The 23,723-nt window shown below is 41.6% G+C and overlaps 1 protein-coding gene across 2 annotated transcripts in view; it reads right to left on the bottom strand.

Moving 5' to 3' along the window:
* LOC148518862 (alpha-2-macroglobulin-like) overlaps positions 1–23,723 on the bottom strand; it is a 167,906-nt gene that overhangs the window by 3,383 nt on the left and 140,800 nt on the right. For both annotated transcript variants that reach the window (XM_088476976.1, XM_088476977.1), the window contains exons 28-34: positions 21,816–21,978; positions 21,301–21,482; positions 15,965–16,180; positions 10,475–10,599; positions 7,987–8,077; positions 5,985–6,053; positions 2,575–2,677 (exon numbers count right to left, since the gene is read on the bottom strand). In XM_088476976.1, the coding sequence (XP_088333102.1) occupies positions 2,575–2,677; positions 5,985–6,053; positions 7,987–8,077; positions 10,475–10,599; positions 15,965–16,180; positions 21,301–21,482; positions 21,816–21,978 (949 nt within the window). The remainder of the gene's footprint in view (positions 1–2,574; positions 2,678–5,984; positions 6,054–7,986; positions 8,078–10,474; positions 10,600–15,964; positions 16,181–21,300; positions 21,483–21,815; positions 21,979–23,723) is intronic.

The following is a 23,723-nucleotide window of genomic DNA, read 5'->3' as shown; positions in this document are numbered from 1 at the left end:
GATATTATGTTTGATTAATGGAGAAATGTCCTATTGCTTAACTTTATCTTTGTATATGTTCTTAATGCCGACATTCAGAGTGTCTACACGGGAATGTCTTCATGGTCTGAATGTCGAAATTCATAATGTTGACATAGACAGTATGTTGATATTCAATATCTCGACATTCACTAGACGGGTTGGGTACATTCAGAATACTAACAGAATTTTGTATTATACTAACCCTCCCCCTACAGCCTAACCCTAACCATTCCCTCCCGCAGTCTAACCCTAACCCTCCAACTGGTGCCTTACCTTCACTCCTAACCCTTCCCTAACCATAATCTCCCCTCCCATATTCTAACCCTAACCTCCCCTCCCACAGCCTAACCTCCGCACCCATAGCATAACCCTAATCTCCCCTCCCATAGCCTAACTCTCCCCTCCCATAGCCTAACCCTAACCTTCCCCTCCCGCAGCCTAAACCTAACCCTCCCCCTAGTGCCTTAGCTTCACTCCTAAACCTTTCCCTAACCTCCCCTCACATAGCCTAACCCTAACCCTCCCCTCCCGCAGCCTAAACCTAACCCTCCAACTGGTGTCTTACCTTCACTCCTAACCATTTACCTAACCCTAATCTCCCCTCCTATAGTCTAACCCTAACCTCCCCTCCCAAAGCCTAACTGTAACCTCCTCTCCCACAGCCTAACTCTAACTTCCCCTCCCATAGCCTAAACCTAACCCTCCCCTCCCGCAGCCTAACCCTAACCCTCCCCCTAGTGCCTTACCTTCACTACTAACCCTTTCCCTAACCTCCCCTCCCATAGACTAACCCTAACCTTCCCTCCCATAGCCTAACCCTAACCTCCCCTCCCATAGCCTAACCCTCCACTCCTATAGCCTAACCCTAACCTTCCCCTCCCAAAGCCTAACCCTAACCCTCGCTTCCTGCAACCTAACCCTCCGCTCCCGCAGCCTAACTCTAACCCTCCCCTCCCGAACCCTAACCCTCCCCTCCTGCAGCCTAACTCTAACCCTCCTCTCCCACAGCCTAAACCTAATTCTCCCCCTATTGTCTAACCCTAAACCTAACCCTAATGGGCCTTACTCAGACCTGTTCGCTATCAAAGTGACGCAACGGGAAGCGATCGCTCGCCAAGGCATAAGCACACCCACCATGTCTTAGCGAGCGGCCACTTTGTGTATGCATACGCCCAAATGCACAGGCAGAGCCACCCACCAGCAACACGTCATCTCCAGGAAGTGTATTAAAATATTGGTACATCGAGCACCATCGGATGTGAACGCAGTGCTTAAGGTAGCTTTACCTTACCGCAAGCATAGCGAGGAAATCAGTGTAAAAAAAAGGCAAGTGACATGTACTATGACGCTGCCTGTTAATTATGTACGCCTCTAAAACAGAGTTGAAACACTCAGGCACGCCTGCGTTCGCATCTCCAAGCGCCCATTCTTAGTGTCCTGCCCCTGTTACCACCCACAAATGCCTCTCCTGTCACTCACTACCCTGGGCTGCCTTTGCTGGGTGAGCGAGAGGATTGCGATCGCAATGTGTAGTTCACACACGCGCAGAACGAAGCGTGCGTATACACGTACACAGAACTTCGGGCTGCTTGCGAACGCACAGCGCGAGCGAGCGGCTCTGAATCAGGCCCACTGTTCCTTCCCTTAATGAAAATCGTTATTTTGGACAGTCTGAAAGGGACGATGAACGATGACTACAAGCTACAAACGGGAGCGCGCTTGAACGATTATCGTTCATCGTTATAACTCTGAAACTGAATGATTTTTTGAACGATTACGACAAATCGTTAAAAAAATCGTTACATGTGTATGCACCTTAAGTGTTAGGGGTAGCGTTAGTGTTATCTTAGGGTTAGCGTTAGTGTTAAGGGTAGTGTCAGGGTTAGTGTTAGGATTAGGGGTAGTGTTAGAGGTAGCCTTAGTGTTAGGTTAGGGGTAGTGTTAATGTTAGGTTAGGGGTAGCGTTAGTGTTAGGATTAGTGGTAGTGTTAGAGGTAGCCTTAGTGTTAGGTTAGGGGTAGTGTTAGTGTTAGGTTAGGGGTAGCGTTAGTGTTAGGGGTAGCATTAGGGTTAGTGTTAGGATTAGGGGTGGTGTTATGGGTAGCGTTCGGGTTAGTGTTAGGATTAGTATTAGGGGTAGCGTTAGGATTAGGGTTAGCGGTAGCGGTAGTGTTAGGGGTAGCATCTCTGGAATGGACAACCACATGCTTGACATGCAGTCTGTCGAAATGCTGTTGACATTCTTACAATGCTGACACTATGTCAATGTCAACTTTGTGATGGTCGACGTGTGACTTGCCGACCTCCCATCCATGTCTCTACCACACCCTTCACCTTTGTATGATAAAGATCACAGCTGGTGAAGTTGGGCAGAGAGATCCAAAGTACTGTGATTAAACTTAAAAGGGTTTTGCGAGCCAACCCCAGAGATAAACATGCAAATAAGCCATCCTATTACTAGAGCACATAATGCTGGGAGAAGACATGTCAGACTTCAGAGACTATACTTAGTCCTCGCTTTAGACAATAAAAAAATTTTGTATTTACACCTACTTGGTTCATAATAATCATAAACCACGACATTTGCTGGCTGCAGATTTTTCACGTGTGTTTCTTCTTTCAGTACAAAAATAAAGTTTTCATCTTTGTGAGTGAGCTGTGGAAGAACAGAGCATGTCATTGTACGGAATCTAGGAACCAGAATAGCGAAGCGCAAATACCGTCTTATAATGTCAGGCAATCACAAGGAAGAGCAGAACAGGGGTTACTGGAGGGCGACCTGGATTGTTAGATCCTGTAACAGTCTCACTGCCTTCAGTGAATGTTAGTTCTGCCAATTTTCAACTTTATATTTATAAAGATTTACTCAGAGGTGGCAACAGGATACTTGGGGCCCGGTACAATGATGTCTCTGAGAGGCCCCCTCCACTAACCTCACACAAGTGTGTGTGCTTTGTACCAACTGCAGCCAGGAAGCATGAATGGGAGGACATAGACGCCAGCAGCAGCGTTCTCAGCCCCTGCAAGGGCCAGCCCTGGCTCTCCATCCCAACAATGTGGCTCTCCATCCCAGCAGTGTGCACTGCAGCTCTGGCCATGGTAAGGATCACCCGGCATCAAACATAAATAAGCGACAGGTGGCTTACAGTACCAGTACTCAGACATGTTTACATTAGACAACAGCAGAGGGAGCAATTGTGTCCACTTGTAGGATGGGTGCATTTGTTTCTCTATGGTAGGCATGTGGGTACATTTACTCAGAGCTGTAACTAGAATTTTTGGTGCCCTGTGCCCGAGAGAGCAGTGGCGCCCTCCCCCCTATATTTTAAATAGGGACATAAGATAAAGGGCCATGGCCTCATGGGGAAGGGCCAGGGAAGAGATAGGGGAGGCCAGGAGATGCTGGGGATAAAAGCAGAGGAAGCTGCCAGTAAGATGATAATAAACAGGAAAATTTACAGGCCCAAACAGCGCCACCTGCCCTGTGGTGCCCTGTGCCATGGCACAGGTCGCACAACCCTAGTTATGGCATTGAATTTACTGTAGTGCTTCCCAGTTGCAGACTGCATAAAACAGACTTTGCTTCATGCTGAGTGATATTTTTTACTCACACAAACTGTAATTTAACGTAGATTTCAAACAGACGTCTGTTTTTTTACTAATGCGCAGTGGAAATCGACACAATTTCCCCTTTTTTGCAGATAAATAGCTTGAATTGTTTTTTCTGTTTTCATATTTGTAATTATTATATTTTTTAACAGGTTTTCATGCTGGTATTCTGTAACAAATCCACCATGTAGGCATAACCTGAATGTGAATAGTATAGGTATCCTGTATAGTGACATCGAAAATAAAAACATTTGGTGCATGCAGATTTCCCCACCGTGCTTCTGTGTCCTATTTATCTGTAGTATATACATGATTATTGACACATATATTTATCTATAATTCTTATTTGTGGAGGGTAGTCATTGCATAATTAGTTTTTGCAACACCAGCTTCCCAGAAAATCAGAAACAATGTCTCTGGTTATGTTTAGGCAGACATCACCAATGGGCAAAGAATGCTATTGAGGTGTGTTCCTCATGATGGTTGGCATGTGGAGACATGGCAAGCTGAAGGTCATTGTTGGGGCATAACAGACCAGAGGAGCACAAATATGCCTGGGTGGGGAATCAGTATGTAATGCCGCCGGATCTATTGCTGGCGGACTAATTACCGACGCTGGAATCCCGAACCATCAGGATCCTGACTGGGGCTGGTAAGTACCCTAACCCTCCCCTGTACTCCCCCCTAACCCTAACACTCCCATAGTGGTTCCTAACCCTAACCTCCCCCAGTAGTGCCTAACCCTAACCTCCTCTTCCCGAACCCTAAAGCTAACCCCCACGGGGGGTGCCTAACCCTAACCTTCCCTGAGTGGCCCCTAACCCTAACCCCCCATTTTCCTAGCCTAACACTCGCTGGGGGTGCCTAACCATAAATCCCCCTGGGGTGCTTAAAACATAGCCTCCCCCCCGGTTAACAGCTAACACTGCCAGCCTTCCTTCATTCGGGATGCCGAGCGTTGGGATTTCGGCATCAGTATTTAGATACCTATCTTTAGAACAGAGTCGGGCTTCCAGTGCTGGTATTCTGACGTCCGGCATTCTGGACGCCGGTAAATAGACTGCATACCCTGGGTGGAACTGCATGGCCATAATGTGTGGATCCTAGTCTGTGTAAGGACTGGAGTTTCCTGTGTTTTCAGTTCTTTGGTGGGGCATAAGGATGCCACTAGCTCAGGGTTTCCAGAGGGGAGCCTTGGAACATGACCACATTTATAACTAACTGGGTTTCCTCTCTATAAGAATCACTACGAGAGAGAGATAAAGAGATTGTATAGCAAATATGAAAGCATGCAGAGACTGGTTTCCTGAGAGGAAAAGCTTGTGTTTACATATTGATAGTGAATGTGGAACTCCAAAGCTCAGTCATCAATACCATCTGCATTTATTGGTCAAATCAGAGCCGGCTCTAGGGGTGTTCGACCAGTGCAGTTGAACAGGGGCACCACCCATAGAGGGCGCACCCCTCCCCAACATCCCAATTTCAGCAGGACAGTAATGTCCCGCTGTTCCACCCATGGGCTGAAGTGGCCCGCGTGTGGTGAAATTGGTAGGCTGGGGACTCCCTGCTGTTCCACCTGTGGGCCGAAGTGGCCCACGGGTGGTGAAATCCGTAGGTTGGGGACCCCCACTGCTGCAGTTGTGCATCGGTGCCAGACCCCAGAGTCTGAGTGGATGCTGCGCGCATGCAGGCGGCATCCATTCAGTGACAAGAGAGGGCTGGGGGAAGCCCAGCTAGTGAGGCTCCTCCTAGCCTGACGTTATTTGGAGGCGTGCCATGCGGGCACGCCTTCAAATAACTTCACATACGAGTGGGGCCTATGGTAATTAGGCCACACCCCCTTCTCCGCATGCGATGTGAGGGCGCACTTTGAAGTGCTGGCACAGGGTGTTCTGAACCTTGGAGCTGGCCCTGGGTCAAATATTCTAATCTTCTGCTTGCTGTCAAGTCCACACAACATATCTATGAAACTGGTTGGATGGCAGAATGGTTGGTAACTGTCTGCACCTGTATGGATTAGCTCCTTTGGCAGACAATACATTATTCTTGTCTGTTATCTATCCTATCATAACCAAATGCACATGTATGACGTTTATTTGTTCTAAATGCAGCCAAACATTATTGGGTCATGTTGGACACGTTAGTGTTTTTGCAACAAATGGACGCATTCTTCCCTCCACAGGATAGAAATGCTACACAATGAAGAAAGTGAGTTGACCAGAAAATGTTTAAGGGACCATAGTCAACTCTTATATTTTATGATTTGTTAGTTGTTTCCATGGAAATTATTGTTTATTTTGACGGTTGATGTGTCAATAAAGCCGTGTTTGTAAATAGACTCAGCCATTCCTTACCTTGTCCAAGTAAATGGTGACATGATCTGCTGAGACCTCTGTTTTTTTCACTGTAGGATTCTTCTCCAACTGCAGGAGATAAACGTATTAGAGCCATGAGTTTCCCCAAGTGGAAGTAAAACATCAATGGGGATATTCAAACTGTTTGAAACTTGATAAGGCCGCCCTTTATCTATCTGTGGCTTCATAACAACCATCTTGTCCAATTAAAATGTGATCATAACTCTTCTAGAGGTTCTAATAGCTTGGTATTCCATTTATGTTGAGTGATATTAATCATATTAAAGATAAGTCTACATTTTAGCAGTACAATTGATAAGGTACATAATTGGTACCTTTTAAGGCACTGTGTATATTTAAAATCAATCTAATAACAGCACTAGGTTACAGGCACATACAAGAGAACATCATGCAAATATATGGGAGCTCTTTTTGGAGAGCTAACAATTATCCACATATAGGAGGAGTGGTCTGGGTTATCCGTCACAGTGGTCCGAAAAACCAGCAGTAGATTCAAATAAAAACTGCGTCTCTTTTTGCTGGAGCACCCGAAAAAAGTTATTGTAGGTGAGCTGGACTGAATTTTTTTTACTGGCATAAGGAATTCAACCCTGTGCTGACCAGGCTACTGTAGGTCTGGTGGACATTATGACAGTGGGACTACATGATGCAGATTTCTCTGTATAGAGTCACCAGAACAGACTGCCATAGCCTAGTGCTGACAGAGTCTTTTTGGGGAGACCTTGTGCTGTGTTATTGACCCCTCTTGGTATTTAGCATTTGCCAGCTTAGGCTATAAGCACTGGTGGTGGTAGCACTTTTGAGAGGGGGGCTTTTTTTTTTGCATTAAAATGCCAGTCATTGTCAAGGTATTGATGGTGACTGGCGTCTCCCTATCACATGATGTGCTTAAAGAGTAAATATATATTTTTAAGATAGATGCAGATCAGCATACCCCTGTAATTGTAACTTTTTTGGACACATTTTCCATGTGCATTTTGTTATAAAATGCTTTCAGATCTGCTAAGGGCTCAGGATATTTAAGTGAGAACAAGATTGGAGCAAATCATAAGGAAGGTATTAAAAACAGTATACAAAAATGACTGTTATTTATTCTTAGCAGAAGTGGAAGCCATCTCCCTAAATGTGATGTCCACCCAAAATAATGTTACATCTGGGCAACAATTCCAATATTTATTTATTATAATAAAATATATGTATTTATTTTAATATATTGCAATATAATCTACATATATATTGTGCACCTTATTATTAAAGAATATTTATGGAAAATCCCCTTAAAAAAACTGTTTTGGGGAGTTACTTACTAATATTAATATACCACCCAGATGTATGTACAGGGGATCGGGGATCACAGAGGATATTTGAGTATCTTCTGCGAGGCCCCATTTTTGATCGCAAAAGCAGCCCTCACAGTTTTCTATGGGGGCTGCTAAAATGACGAATTTACCAGGCTCTGCAATGCAAAACATTCTGGAGCTTGAGCCCCGGTAGCTAGCATCATCTTCAGGCATTCATATGACGTTAGTTATTGTAGCCTATAGGCTACAGATCACAACGTTTACCTGGAGGGAGATCTGTAGGATCCTTCATCATCAATGGGCGCATGCACATGTGTGGTCTAATTACGGCGCATGCGCAGTTGCGCGACCGACCCCCAAACCAAGAAATAAAGTGATCAGTTTAGCTATCATTGTACTGTTACACATTGGGCTCCTTGTCCATCCCTGTGGTTGTTTTAAATAGACACCTGCGAACCTTCACCTCATATTGCCACAATAAACAGCAATAACAAATTACAATTATCAGGTCTAAAACACGATAATTAATAAATATACCCCATATGCATGACAGCCCTGTTCTGACACTTGCCAATGCTGTCAGGCCGGCTGCCAAGGTCAGCAAAACACAATGACAGACTCTAAATCTGAAGAGCTGCAACATTTTAAGAGCAAATGACTGATTGAATTATGTCTCCCACCTTTTTAATACTCTTTTTATCAGGAACAAATCCTGACAGAAACTCCACCACCACCATTGCCATGTTGGTCTCCGCTCGCTTTCCTGTGTATCTACAACAAAATGGAAGATTAAATTCAGGGAACTCTAGGTTCCTGAGCAAACATGCCAAATATGGCCACTCAACATTAGTGGATATTAAGAAAGGAACACAGATTACACTACATTTGCTACTTAGACTATTGTAACCTCCTCCTCTCTGGTCCTTCTCTATTACCTCTCCACACTTAAATTTTGAAATGAGCAGTTCAGTTTTTGGTTTTCCGAGAGCTAGATAGCCAATAAGATGCTGTTTTTGCTGTTTTTGACATCCGAACATAACCGAGTAAAAGGAAACCGTTCATCACTACGTAAATCTGTTCTTAATGGAGATAAATGGCTTAGTTTTTGTGAGCATTGAACAATTTAGGCGATCAAAGTATATCTGAGTTTGGCTTATGGTCCTACAGCCAAGTTCGGATCGCAGAACGCGAATCATTTTCAAGGAGCCAGATCTCGTTTGTTTTGGATTGCATATAAGAGTCCCTCCTGCATAATCAGGTGCCCCCACAGGAGATTGGGGGAGAAGAGGTGAGACTGTGGGCTGTATCTGAAACATTTCTAAACTACATTAGGAGTTCTTTATGATGCCACCAAGATGCCACCAGGATGTCAGGGCAGAAAGAGTTGTAGTTTTAGTAGGTAGACGCAGTGGGTGTGGGAAGGGCGGCTGTTTGTTTGTCAGACACACACTGCACACACTGCAAACAAACTTCTCTATGTGGTGCTGCAAAAATTAAAAAAGTCTCTAGATTGTTTGCACATTTTTGTCTCATGGAAATCTATCTACACTGCAGTATACTGTTTGTCACTTGTGTATGAGGGCACAGAAAGAGTTGATTTTAAGATTATTTTCCAAAAAATATTATGCTGTGTCTGAGCTGCACCCCAAGAAGTCCTCGTTTGCAAAAATATAAATTTTATATATTTCAAGAAGTGTGTGCTGTGACGCAGAATATAGTACTGTTCTACATGTGTGTGGTGGTATCCCTATCATCTGCATCCCAAACCAACTCTTGCAAAGGAGACCTTTTCTATTGCTGGTGTGTAAAAACAAATTGTCAGTGTTTTGTAAAGGAATTTAAAAATTTGCATGGTGTGTGTCTTCAGTGGCAACTACTGTGTACAATGGTTTCCCCAACATCTGCACCCCAAAACAATATTTGCAAAGGAAACCTTTTCTGTTCCTAGTACGTCCCTCCATTCCCTGTCTCAGTGTATGTTCACTTGGTGTGGTGGTAGTTAAGTTCAACAACAGTAGTAGTAATTTGCTGGTGTAAAAAAATTAAACCAATCATGGATCAGTCGATAGAAGAGTAGGAGCAACCCAGTACTAGTGCTGCGGCTGCTGCCAGTCATAGTACTTATTCAACACCTAATAAAGGTGGTGAAGGGGAAAGAAGGTATAAAGGGAAAATCAAATCTAGACAGTATTTCACAATCAGAAATAAAACATTACTTCTAACTATGAAATTAAAATTTACTGTCAAAAAATATAAAGTTGCCAACATGCCATACACCACATGCAGTGGAAAGGAAAGACCCAGACCATAGCCTTTCTTTGCAAATGGTGGTCATGATACTGCTTTTTCATGCACTAGAATGCCTATTGCTGAAGTCGGGGCAAAACACAGTCAGGCATCTTCTGAAACCTTGCATGCAACACCTTCTCGTTCTGAGTCTAGAGGTTTCACCTTTAAAAAACAAGCAAATCAGGGCACAAAAAGAACATTAAGGCTGAAGAACAAACTTTGTGCTCACAAACATTACAGATCCCCTAGGAGAGTCTAAGGGTGTCAACAAGTGCTATTAAGTGCTACTGTATGTGTGAGAATGACATTTTAATCCTAGAGAAGACTCTTTCCACCATACTGTTTCTGCACCCTCTGCTGCAATATGAGGTTGAGTAGTAGTAAAGGTATTAATGGTTATACAAATGTAGGATGCTACTGTAGAAGTCCAGCAGGGTGAGGGGGATATTTGTGTATCTGACGCTAATGAGGATGTTAATGATGAATGTGTCGGACAAGAAGTTGATAAAATTCAGTAGGAGGATGTTGTTTGTGTCAAAGTAATTAAGTCACCAGTGGTAAGAAGAAGGATGTTGTCATGCCTGGGCATAAGACCAAAGAAGTCCCCTCTTTTGTGTGGAATCATATTTTTTCCAAATTCTGACACCATTTTTCAAGACATCTGTACCATTTGTGAGGCCAAAGTCAGTAGAGGGAGGGGCGTTAATCATCTAGGCACCTCCTCCCTGTTACATCATTCGCAGAAAGTTCATGCAAATTATTTATATTATTTTATGTCTCTGAAGTTTTTTTTCTTCAGGAATTGCCTAATACAGTATATTGAAGGAAAGTAGATGTGACAATGGGTTGGGCTGTAAAGCTTTACGGTTTTATTCTTACCTGACATCCACATGGACCTCAAATTTTGTTTCTACTTCATGGGTGCAGACAGTTGGATGGGTGCTTACATTGACGGCAAAGTGGTCATCCGAATGGTCAGGAAGAATGTTATAGTGCAGATGTGACTGCAGACAAATAAATATGGTGTCAGCAATAATCTGGCTTTTAAATCAGTTCACAACCAGTAATGAACAAATCATAATTTAATTTAGTTCATTTTGAAAATGTACTAGTTTTTTTATTATTTTTACAGCAACTTTTGTATCTTTTTAAAATTGAGCAGATTTTTTTTGGCCTATACATCAATGTTCCCTCTAAAACACTCATTTGTAAGGCACATTTACACTGTGCAATATGTATCTACCATGGAAACATTTGGTTTATGTTTGTTCCTAGCAGTATTTAAACTGATCTTTTATTCGGAGCCAGTCAGTTTACAAGGTCTTTAATGATCACATGATGATTAAGGAAAGAGAGGTGAAGGCAATGTTATAACCTTTCTAAATTCTCTCTTCTCACTACATCATATGTCACGTGACTGTGATTGCCATGGTTATCACATAACAATTACAGTATTACCCTGTAAATCATAGGTTGAAATACAATCCTAGAGAAAAATAATCATTTTCATGTGTCTTCCTACAAGTAATCATCTGTTCTTCTACTACATTATTTGAGATGATATTGTGCTTTTAAGGCAAACTATTACAGTACACAGGGGTATATTTAGGAGGGTTACAGTTGCCAAGAAATCTTCCTTGATCCAATCACGTGACACACTTGCTGCTAATAATCATCCCCACTGCACACATTAACAGCTGGCAGTGACCAATCAGGCAGCTCAGTTTTATGTGGGGTAGAGCTGCATTGTAACCATATTTGTTGTAATGGTTTCCCGTCTGTACTATACACCAGATAAGTGGTCACAAATATTAAATCGAAGTTGTTCATATAAAACATCTTACCCTAATTGAACAAGCAACAATGTGTGACTCAACTGAACATAATATTTACAGTTACAAAACCTACTAAATGAACAGTGTTTATTGTATGTTTGTGTGTGTGTGTGTGTGTGTATGTATGTATGTATGCATGCATGCATGCTTGTATGACCCAGGCTCTCTAGACAGTAGACACTCACATCCAAGAGGACTGGTTACCATTTTGAAAGATAAGCATTTATTTATTTTTCCCCCTTTTTTGTATTTTCCTACAAGTTGTTTCCCTATGTTAAATATATCCAAATAAACCATTTGATAAAATTTACTGACGGGGGATCAATTTTATATATATACCAAAGCTTGTACGCATTATCTACTCCTCCAAGGAATAGTGAGGAGAAAAAGGAATACTGGGAGATACCTTGGTTGTACTTACTACATGCTTGATTTACTACGATATATGGTACGCAGTTAATTGTAGTCCTGTCTTGCTAGTTCTGTAAAAACAAACTACACTATATCACCTTGTCTTTCCCTGGCTTGAACGAGCCTTTTTCAAAGGTGTTCCAGTAGATGACATCCCATTTACTCATCTATATATGAACCATACCATTGGAAACCAGTTAAGCTTTAAAGTGCTTTTCTTTGGTGCGCACACTAATTTTGAGCACCAATTATCACCTTATTTAATTTACTACACTATCAGGTGCATGTGTCTTTAAACCCCTTTTCATATATATATATATATATATATATATATATATATATATATATATATATTAGAGATGAGCGGTTCGGATTCTGTGGAATCCGAACCGCTCCGAACATTGGGGATCCGAGTCCACCCGAACCCTGTTCGGGTGTTCACCGCCTGACTCAGATCCCCGTTCGGGGCCGAACGGCGGCCGCCTGATGTCGGATTCTCACTAGAGAATCCGTCATCAGGTCTCCTCGCGTGTAGGGCAGAGCGCAGTGATAGCGCTCTGCCCTACACAGGCACAGACACACAGCCGCCAGCGGCAGCTGTGTGTTTGTTACAGCAGCCAATGAGAGTCACACAGACTCTCATTGGCTGCTGCACGGAGGGAGCCGGCTGGAGCTCACAGATGAGCTCCGTCTTCCGGCTCCCTCCTCAGCGTGTGACAGAGCGGACGGCGCGGGAGCGGGGATACAGGTAAGTTTTTATTTTTTAATTTGTGCAAGGGCCGGGGGCGCTACTGGGGGGGGGCCATACTACTGGGGGGGGTCTGCACTACTGGGGGGGTCTGCTACTGGGGGGGCTATACTACTGGGGGGGCCATACTACAGTGGAGCCTGCTACTGGGGAGGCTATACTACTGGGGGGGGTCTGCTACTGGGGGGGGCCATACTACTGAGGGGCCTGCTACTGGGGGGGGCCATACTACTGGGGGGCTTACTACTACTGGGGGGGGCTGCTACTGGGGCAGCCTACTACAGGGGGGCCATACTACAGGGGGGGCCCATACTACAGGGGGGGCTACTACTGGGGCAGCCTACTACTGGGGGGGGCCTGCTACTGGGGCAGCCTACTACTGGGGGGGGCCATACTACTGGGGGGGCCATACTACTGGGGGGGCATACTACTGGGTGGCATGCTAATGGGGGGCATACTACTGGGGGGGCCTGCTAATGGGGGGCATACTACTGGGTGGCATGCTAATGGGGGGCATACTACTGGGGGGGCCTGCTAATGGGGGGCATACTACTGGGGGGCATTCTACTGGGGGCACTGCATAGTGGACCCTACTACTAAGGGGACTGCATAGGGGGCACCACTGCTGGGGGGCATTGTGTAAGGGACACCGCTACTGTGGGCATTGTGTAAAAGGGTCACTACTGTGGGCATTGTGTAAAAGGGGCACTACTGTGTGTCGTAACATAAATAAGAGACACTACTTTATGGTGTAATGTGAATCAGGCCCTATGTGCGGTGTAATGCGAATAAGATTGTGCACTGTGACTCCTAGGGCCGTAGCCCACTTTGTAAACAAGTACTGTGACTCTGTTGGCCGTACCCCACTGGGTGGGTGCACTACTTTTCATTTCTGCCACTGCTGTATGGCAATGTGTCATAGATGTGCTTTATACTGTGGTGCCTGTGTCGTTGTGCAGCTGCTTTGTCGCTTAGTAACCAGTCAGCTCACTGCAACCTTTGGCCAATAATGTTGAAAACAATATTATAAGCTGTGATATGGTCTAAATTGACTGGAAATTAATGTTATTGAGGTTAATAATACTCTAGGAAAAAAAAAAGACCAATTTATGTGATTTTAGCTTTTTTTGTCAATTTTTGTAAAAAAATCCAAATCCAAATCCAAATCCAAATCCAAAGCCAGTCACCGCAGTTTGGCAAATCCAAATCCAAATCCAAAGCCGGACGACGAATTAGAACCAAATCCAAATCCGGCAAAAATGGTCCGGCGCACATCCCTAATATATATATCTATATATATATACATATATATATATATATATATATTTATATATCTACAGGTCCTCTCATGAATATCTACTATAGGTATTATACTAATAAAACTTTTAATTGTATCATATATTTGATTTAAGCTACAATCAAAGCAAAATGGAATTGTTGACCCGTGTTGTGAAATATTCACCTTTCAGATTCATAGTAATTAAAAAGGTAATTTATAATGTCCATGAATTGCAAATTTGCCTATTTGTGATGTTATTATGTAACTTTTGCACTTTATAAATGTATTTGCTCCATAAAAGGGGAAATTTATAAAAATCTTAGAAACTGTAGGACAGGAGTAACCAATCAGATTCTCATTATCATTTATCTATTACATTCTATAAAATCATAGCTAGTATCTGATTGATTGCTATGATAAAACCATTATAAAAATACCATAAAAAAAGAAAATATATAAGTAAGGAAAATAATACAGTATACTCCTCAATATTTTACAATGGTGTCATATATCAAATTAATCAGAACAGTCTACTGCTGCTTCCTAGTTGCACCACTTTGTGACTTAGATGCATTTTAGGCACAAAAAGATGCACAAAAGACAACCGGTGCTAAACTACAATATATAGATAACAATATATGGAGCAATTAATATTATTAAATTGGCAGAGACTGAATTAAGGAGTATATATTAAAAAAAAAAAAAAACCTTGGCACTTATCCTTGATCAATTAATATCATAAAGATGCAGAAAACTCTGTTACAGTATAGGATGCAACATGACATTATTTTTTTTTTTTTGCAGAGAACTCATATTTCAAACTATTTACAACTAATGTAACCAATATCCAATAAAATCCTCTCCATCTTTATTTGGTTCAAAGAGAGGTACAATTACTCAAAAAATAAAATGTCAAACTTTAAAAAAAAGTATGACAACAACGCAAGACAATTGATGTATTAAGGCTTTATTCACTCACCACCATCTATAGAGCTGTGTTATATACTGTATGTCATTCAATAGATTATCCTGTCGTGTCTGCACATTACTCCTATGGAAGCTTATTAAATAATGAATGCCATATACAATTTTCATTTAAGATACATTTTTAAATATTACAGTATTTGCACTGCTTTATCTGTAAATGTATAATAACATAATGTCCTAAATTGTTTTCTTTCAAAAACAGCAAACAACTAGGTTTGACCTGTCTTATGCGTAAATAAATAACTTAATATTATTATATATCTTATGTTAGAGACTTGGTAATAACTAGGGATGTGCACTGACCCCGGTGTTTTGGTTTTGGATCTGGATTCATCTTCATGTTTTGGTTTAGGTTTTGCAATAGTACCCTCAAGTGTTTTCATTTTGGTTTTAGTTTTGGATAAGGATTTTTTTTTTTATATTTTATAAAAAAAGATTTTAAAAACAACTCAAATTATGTGATTTTGGCAATCCAAAACCCGAGATTTAAAATCCGAATTCCAAACCGATGGATGATCAGAACCATGACTCAGATTAATCTCAGAATTAGAACCATGATTTGTATCTGTCTAGATTCATGAGATTTTTGGAGAAACAAACCGCACATCTCTACTAATCTCTACCAATAACAAGTCTCATTCATTTTGTAATGCTTGCCAAAATTGTTCACAAATATATTTTATAACAACTATTGATTTTCACACTATTAAAAATCATGGACATTAATAAAAACTGCATGGGTTCGTTTTGAGTTAATGGTTCCCTAGAATACTGTGAATAAAATGATCCTTAAGGTAGTAGCACACTGGTGCTTCCAGAACTCAATGTATATCTTCCACAGCAACCTTAAGTTTATCTTGCCCTTATGCTGGATTCATACGGCCACAGAAATGCTGTATGTATGCTGCTCACAGTGATCCCTCTTGCAGATATACACTGAGCTTTACTAACAAATAAGAACTTGATACAGAGAAAGTTTAAGGAAATACACATTAAATTTGTTTCTTTTTCAAAAATTGTTATGAAGATTTTTCTGTATTGCACCCTTGACAGCCCCCAATATGACCAATACAATTTAGATTGCTCTGAAAAGACAATATTCTACTTACTTGCAAATAGACACAGCCATTTCCAGTGGCAGTTACTGTATATTCACAGGGGAATTCTGGCAGGTCTACTGTTTGCAGAAGACCACTTTTGTCTTTGTTCAGAGTAATTTCTTTGTGGAACCCTGACTTTGACTCAACTGTCACTGTTGCATCTCCCTTTTTGTGGTGTGTGGCTTGGGCATACTTAGACAGAGCCTGAATAGCTACTGTAGTGTCCTGCAAAACAAAAACAATCATTTTTTTTTCAGAGCATAAGCCTATCTGAAATTATCTATGTTTTTGTTCATGTAATATTTGATAGTAACTATTTTGACCATAAAAGGAGATGCATTGGCCAGAACATAAAGAAATAATAAGGATTTTTTCCCCAAACCTCAAGTGTGAACATCTACTATTCATATCATTCAGGCTATGTTAAGGTGTTCTTAAGAGTTCCTATTATAGACTGGTTGGTTGGTTGTAGCTAAACCAAACATACACTATATGGACAAAAGTATTTTCCACACCTGTTAATTATTGAATTGAGGTGTTTCAATCAGACCCATTGCCACAAGTGTATAAAATAAAGCACCTAACCATGCAGTCTCCATTTGCAAACATTTGTGATACAAAATGGATCATTCGGAATTGCTCAGTGACTTCTAGTGTGGTATTGAGATAGGATGCCACCTTTGCAATTAGACAGTTCGTGAAATTTCATCCCTGCTGGATATTCCACAGTCAACTGTAAGTGATATTATCAGAAAGTGGAAGTGTTTAGGAACAACAGCAACTCAGCCACGAAGCGGAAGACCACGTAAAATCACAGAGGGGGTTCAACAACTGCTAAAGCGCATGGTGCGTAAAAGTCACCAATGCTCTGCTGATTCCATAGCTGTAGAGTTCCAAATTTCCACTGGCATTAACGTAAGCACAAAAACTGTGTGGCAGGAGCTTAATGGAATGGGTTTCCATGGCCGAGCAGCTGCATGCAAGCCTCACATCACCAAGGTCAATGCCAAGTATTGTATGGACGGAGTGGTGTAAAGCACAAAGACACTGGACTGTGGAGCAGTGGAACATGTTCTGTGGTGTGAGGAATCACGCTTCTCTATTTGGCAATCAGATGGGTGAGTCTGAGTTTGGTAGATCCCGGGAGAACGTTAGTTGTCTGACTGCATTGTGCCAATTGTGAAGTTTAGTTAAGGATAATGATACGGGCCTGTTTTTAAGGGTTTGGGCAAGGTTCCTTATCTCCAGTGAAGGGCAATCTTAATGCTTCAGCATACCAAGAAATTTTGGACAATGCTATGCTTCCAACTTTGTGGCAACAGTTTGGGGAAGGCACTTTTCTATTCCAATATGACTGTGCCCCAGTGAACAAAATAAAAAGACTATAACTACATGGTTTGATAAGTTCGGTGTGGAAGAACTTGACTGGCCTGCACAGAGCCCTGACCTCAACCTCATCGAGCACCTTTGGGATGAACTGGAACAGAGATTGCGAGCCAGGCCTATTCGCCCAACATCAGCGCCTGACCTCATAAATGATCTACAGAATGAATGTGCATAAATTCCCACAGAAACACTCCAAAATCTTGTTGAAAGCCTTCCAAGAAGAGTGAAAGCTGTTATAGCAGCAAAAAGGGGTACCAACTCCATATTAAAGTATATGTATTTAAATACAATGTCATTACAGTCCCTGTTGGTGCTATTGTCTGAATAATTTTGTCCATATAGTATATGTCACAAGCAGTTTTTAATGAATAGGAAAGACACAGAGGAACCAACAAAGCTAGATATCCAATAGAGATCTAAGTGCAGTATAGTAACTAAACCCAGAGAAGGACAGTGTCCACACAGTAGGCTTAAGGGAGCTATACACCTGTGACTGATCATTTCAATTACCCATTCTGACGACTCCAGGGTTGAGGAATCAGGGATATTCAAGATGTTAAACAATCTCAATTTTTAAAATGATCAGAATCGACAAGTCAGGATTTTTTTAGATCTTGAATACTCTCGATTCACCAGCAGATTGCAGATCATCGATGGCCGGGATGGATCAGCAGAATGGGGAATCAGGGCTGTAGATGTATGTCCGCATTAGCCATAGATATAAGCAGGGTCAATGCAGAATGTCAAGGGAAAAATTCAACAATGGGCAGAGACTGGCAGTTACAGTAAGGGCAGGACAGAATGGACCAGATATAGATGTATTTTTGAGGACCTTGGCTGTCGGGAATGGGATAAAGCTGGTATCAAATTACAGATGGTGCTCATTACTGGTTTCGACTACCAAATAGAAAAAGAGAAGGCCACAAAGGTAATGCAGAAAGAGAAGAGAAACACAAGACCAGCAGGCCTATCCATATAATAATAACAAAGGACACACGCTCCTTATTGCAATACAGTGAACAAATAAAAGTCTATTGATGGAAAAGTTCCACACAGAAGTATAATATCTCCCAAAGTTCCAACTTCATAAATGTATAATCCAATAGCCATGCAGTACTCGTTATCCAAATTCTTTCTTAACCACTGTATTTACATGGGACCTCAAAAGAAACAAGAAATGTGCTTCTCATGGAATAAAATTATTTAATTACCATACACATAGACAAGATATGTGAAAGAAAACATGTGAAATATGTCTATGTGTATGGTGATGAAATGATTTTATGCCATGTGAAGCACATTTCTTGTTTCTTTTTACTTTTTTAATTCATAAATGCTGCTTACTAACTTACATTTATATTTAGCTACTGTAATGGGAGTACAGAAAATGGTTGCTGAAAGCCATATTGTTGTGTGATTTTATAAATGTATAAGGCATCAGACAATGGTTAGAGATTAGAAAATGGTAAAGCATTGCATAAGGTTTTCTTGACACAAAGGTCTCTTTGGCCAGACATACTTATCCTGAGTCAATCTAAGAAAATACCATAAATGTCTCTGAGATGTCCAACATTCATATTTGAGGCAACAGTGCCCCCTACTGTCTATTCTTTCTTTTACTTTGTATATATGTGACCTTTATACTTGTTAAATGCTTATGCATGAGTTTTCTTCCTATATAAATCTGTAATGTGTCAGCATACATTCAGCCTAGAGCTTATATGATCAGCCTATGGTCAAGTCCTATGCTCGATGTACGAGATCCCAGCTTCAAGGTGTTGGAGAGTCTCCTGGGAATGAAGCCATCTATGTTCTGAAAAGATTATCCGACAAGCAAGTTAAATGTTTATTATTACTTTACCCTCTTTTTTAACTTTGTAATAAATGTCTTTTTAAACTGATATTTGTTTGTTTGACTTGATTAACATCTTTGGGGGTATTCAATTTGGAGCGAAAAGTCCGTGCCGGACCTTTCACTCCACATCGGTGGTTTTGACGGGGATAATGTATCGGGCGCATGCCTGCTATATCCCCGTATTCAATAAGGAATCAGTGAAAAACAGAACCCAGCGGAAAGGTAAGTATCGAAAAAATTCTGGATTTTTTGGGAAATGTTCCTGGGACCCCCTTAAAGATGTCCAGACATGGGGGATCACTATGGGTACCCCCCTTTTTGCCTGCTGAAGGGAGTCAGGGTTTTTAAATAGCTGCGGAAGGTGCATAAATGTGCCTGGAAGAAGGTGATGCAGAAGAGCATTTAGCTTTTTTTGGGAGGAAAAATAACTATGGCCATCAAATTTGGGGTATATGAAGATGGGTGCAAGCATATTTTTAAGTCCCTAAAATATTTTTTTTTAATTCTTCAAAAATGTACCTGCCGCTACTACCCGCAATGAAGAAAACACCTGCCGCAAACATGGGGACCCCTCTGGAATTAATTTTGCTATTTTAGAAGTTTGTTCCCTATTTTATTTTTCACCCCCAAAATTAAAGTTATTTTTTTGGAGTGTCCCGATTTTTTATTTTAACTTTTTTTGACACAGATTATTTTTAGGGGACGCTCCCTGGGGTGCAGGCTATTTTTTTTAAGGCTGCACCCCTAAACCCCAATTCTGCACTTTTTTTCGCCATGTAAAACATGGTGAAAACTTATCCACTTATCCGCGCCGGCGGAAAGTCTTTGAAATTGAATATGGGGATAATCCAAACAGGCGAAAATGACGGCTATTCGCAGCCAAATTGAATACCCCCCTTAGTATCCAAAGAATCATATTTTGTTCCACCGAGAACAGCTACAGCGGTGGTGGAAATAAGTAGATATGGCAATTCTGGGGCATCTCAGTTTGGTGGATGTTCATAGATTATATTAGCCCTGGCAATTGATTTCTACACATTCTCTAAGGTAGTGGCAGGTAGGAAACACTGCAGTTCTTTACTTCATGGGGGACTGAACAAGCAATAAAAACCTGGAAAAGGAAAGTTTACAATTTCAAGGCATTAGGCTTAATAGATGTCACCATCCGTTTTAAATTTAGATGTTGATCTTGGGTAATTTTTACAATTTTAAGTATATTACCATTAAGACTTTTACCTATAATCAATGTTATTTACCTATCATTAGATATTTAAGTAAGTATACTAAGACTACTCGGATATGAATAAATGTTAATTTTTTTAAACATTTTATCACAATTCATCTGAAGTGTCAATCACTGTCCTACAGTACTTTGAAGTGAAAGCTAAGTCAAATGCTGATCATGACTGAGTCCATTCAGTGCACAGGATGAAATCCCCTACAAAGTAAGTCTCCTCATTACAATGTAATGTGTTTTATAGCAATAGGATACAGGATTCTCACATCCAGTTAAGTAAGTAAGATTGCCTGATTATCGCTGCTTCTCTATTCCACCAATCATAGCGTGAGTAACTTAAAGAATATGTTATACAGCTAAATGTCTACTCATTACTAATTCCTGTTACATTGCCTTTAACATTCTTTTGTTTAATAAAATGCATTAGAATTAATTAAGGGACTAAAGGTGCATACACACAGTACGATGTTGGTCAACCTGGTCGATATCGACCAGGTTACCATAGGGACCCGTGATTGTTGATCGCAGGTTGCTATAGTCATTGGTGAGTTGGTGGTGTACTGGATGATCGATATCGATCATCCAGCACTCCAGGAAGATCAGTCAGCGATATCGTTATCGCGAACCATGTGTACGGGCCATAACACTGCTATTTATAGTATTTCTTTAACATTACATTGTAGATATAAGTTTAGACTAAGATACACCCTTCTTTAGAGTGGCACATTTGATCTCCTTTTTAACCTTTTAACAAAAGTGACTGAGGCAGCACCAAAAAAATCCAGTTTGAAAAATGGAGACTGATATTTGTTTGCCACAACCAGTGTAAGATAGATTTAGGCATTTATAATATCTAAGATGTGCAACCTGAGATGAGTGGAATCCTCCCCAAGGTGATTGTTGTGTCACAATCCAACGGATGATATCTGCGCTCTCCTCAACTTCTCTGGGGGTTGTTGTCTTTTCAGAAAGCAAAGCCAGAACAACATAGGCAGATATCTCAACGTCTCCTTGGCGGTACGTTCTCGTTTCCCAATGCTTAGATCCTTCTATATGGAGATTCACAATAACAATTTTATATTATTTGTTCCAACACACATCTTCCGACAAGAATTGTACCCGTATATTTTTCCTGAAGCTGCCATAAAAAGTACTTATACTGGTATTATCAAGTCTCATTTGTGGCCACTGTTTACAGCTTTCAGTGTCTCTTCAACCTCCTTCTCCATCAACCCCTCAACACAAACACGCACACGCACATGCACAAGCACACATACGCAGGCACACACACACACGCTTACACCTTTGTCCAAACTGAGCCACAGCCAATCAAAAATGATTTCTAGACCTTTACATCTTAAATACTCTGTTACTCCTCACACCTTTCTTTATGGCAGCCTTGTCCAAACGCTTAAGTGCCTCCTCTCTTAGTTCACTGTCTCCTGACAGAGTGGAGGCATAGGCCAGAAGAGCCAGGTTGAAGGCAGATGTAACGTGGGGTGCTCCATTCCTCATACACTTCAATGCATTCTCCACAATACTCCCCTAAACAGAGAACATTGACATGAGGGACAAAATGGGTAAAGGAAGGTAGAAGTGATTAAAATGTTTTCCCCACAAAGAGATGGCAGAAAGGTTAATTACTTGGTTCATCAGTTTCCAATACTACAGTAAAACTGTGTTTATACAGTGCAGAATGTATGAATCACATATTAAACAAGACTGTATTCTTATTACTCACCATGCATCTGGACAACAATTGTCTTACAGCCATTTAACATGTGCAGTGTCGGACTGGTGCAAAAAGGGCCCACCAAGGGAAGTCATTGGAAGTGGCCCATCTTAAAAAGTGTGGGCAGCAACCAGAAATAAATAGACAATATAGATACAACAGGGCATGGCCTGTTCATGTTCCTGCTCTACCAGGCAACTGACTCTGCAATAGAATAACAATGCTTGCATAATTCAAGTGCACTGTCTAAAACCTGACAGTAGAAGAGATGGGGCACTCAGGCAGTGGAGTCCACTGGGGATTTCCCCTGTACTCCTGTGGGCCAGTCCAACCCTGAACGTGTGGACCAGGACATTGTGACCTGCAGTCACTTTGCACAGCATCATCCATCACCACTATTGCTCTGAAGCAAAGTCAATACATGTTTCATAGTCCTCTTCTCCAGTCTTCCACTCCATAACTCAGCATTATACTGCCCCACACTCAGGGCCTGATTCAGACTCGGTCGCTAAGCTGCGTTCGCACGCTTCTGGTTGATTATCGCAATCGCATGCGTATATGACGCAGTGTGTATGCATGAACCAGTTGCTGCGATCGGGAAATTATCACAGCGAGTACACAGATGCCCCGCAAGCATGACTGACAGGATGTCCCATTGGTGGGTGGTGACAGGGGGAGGGTAATGGTAACGGGGGTGTGGTGGTGCGAATGCAGGCATGTCTGAGTGTCAAAATGCCGTTTCAGGGGTGTGCATAATTAAGACGCAGCATCTGCATACATGTCATACGACCGAAATATAGACAGCAACGTTCGCAGTGCTTGTGGTAGTCTATGGTCAACCACAAGTGCTGCATATGGGTCTGATGTCGGCCGATGGTACCAATGGTTTAATACACTTCCTGGAGATGACGTAGGTTACGAAGGGCAAGTGGGCGTCTTGTGTCAGACTGGTGGGCGTCTAGTTGCTCACCATGCACCATGCCGATTGCACGGCAAAACATAGTGGCGTGCTATTGTTTTGCTAGCGACTGCGGAATTTACATACTTTAACTGCGGACCGCTGCGTGCGAATGCAGCTTAGCGACCGGGTCTGAATCAGGCCCTCAAGTCCTAAACCTGTTGATAATAACTGTTTTCATGCCAGCACTCGCATTTAACCTAGTTTCCTCTCAAGTGTAAAACAGATGTGGATAGACCCCTGGTTTTGGTTTGGATCTGGTTTGGATTTCTTAACTATTTATAAAAACAGCTAAAATCATTTCATTTGGACCTGTTTATGTAACTTTAGTATTATCAACATCAATAACATTCATTTGCAGTCAATTTTGATCACCTCACAGCACCTGAAATCATGAGGGCGGCATTTACATGCAAGCCAATACAAACAAGACATTTTTTCCAGATTTCAAGAAGATCCAAGTCAGGAATTAATTCTACTTGGAACCCCAAAGTGATTAAGAACTAGGAAATTCGACTCGGAACCCCTAAGTTTGGGTGTGTTCATATTTCAGTAAACCGAATCCGCACATCTCTAGTGTTAAATTACTTTGTTACTCAT

The sequence above is a fragment of the Taudactylus pleione genome, unplaced genomic scaffold, assembly GCF_031769625.1.
Source record: "Taudactylus pleione unplaced genomic scaffold, aTauple2 ptg000198l, whole genome shotgun sequence".
Lineage (NCBI taxonomy): Eukaryota > Metazoa > Chordata > Amphibia > Anura > Myobatrachidae > Taudactylus > Taudactylus pleione.
This window is presented reverse-complemented; position numbering and strand designations above follow the sequence as displayed.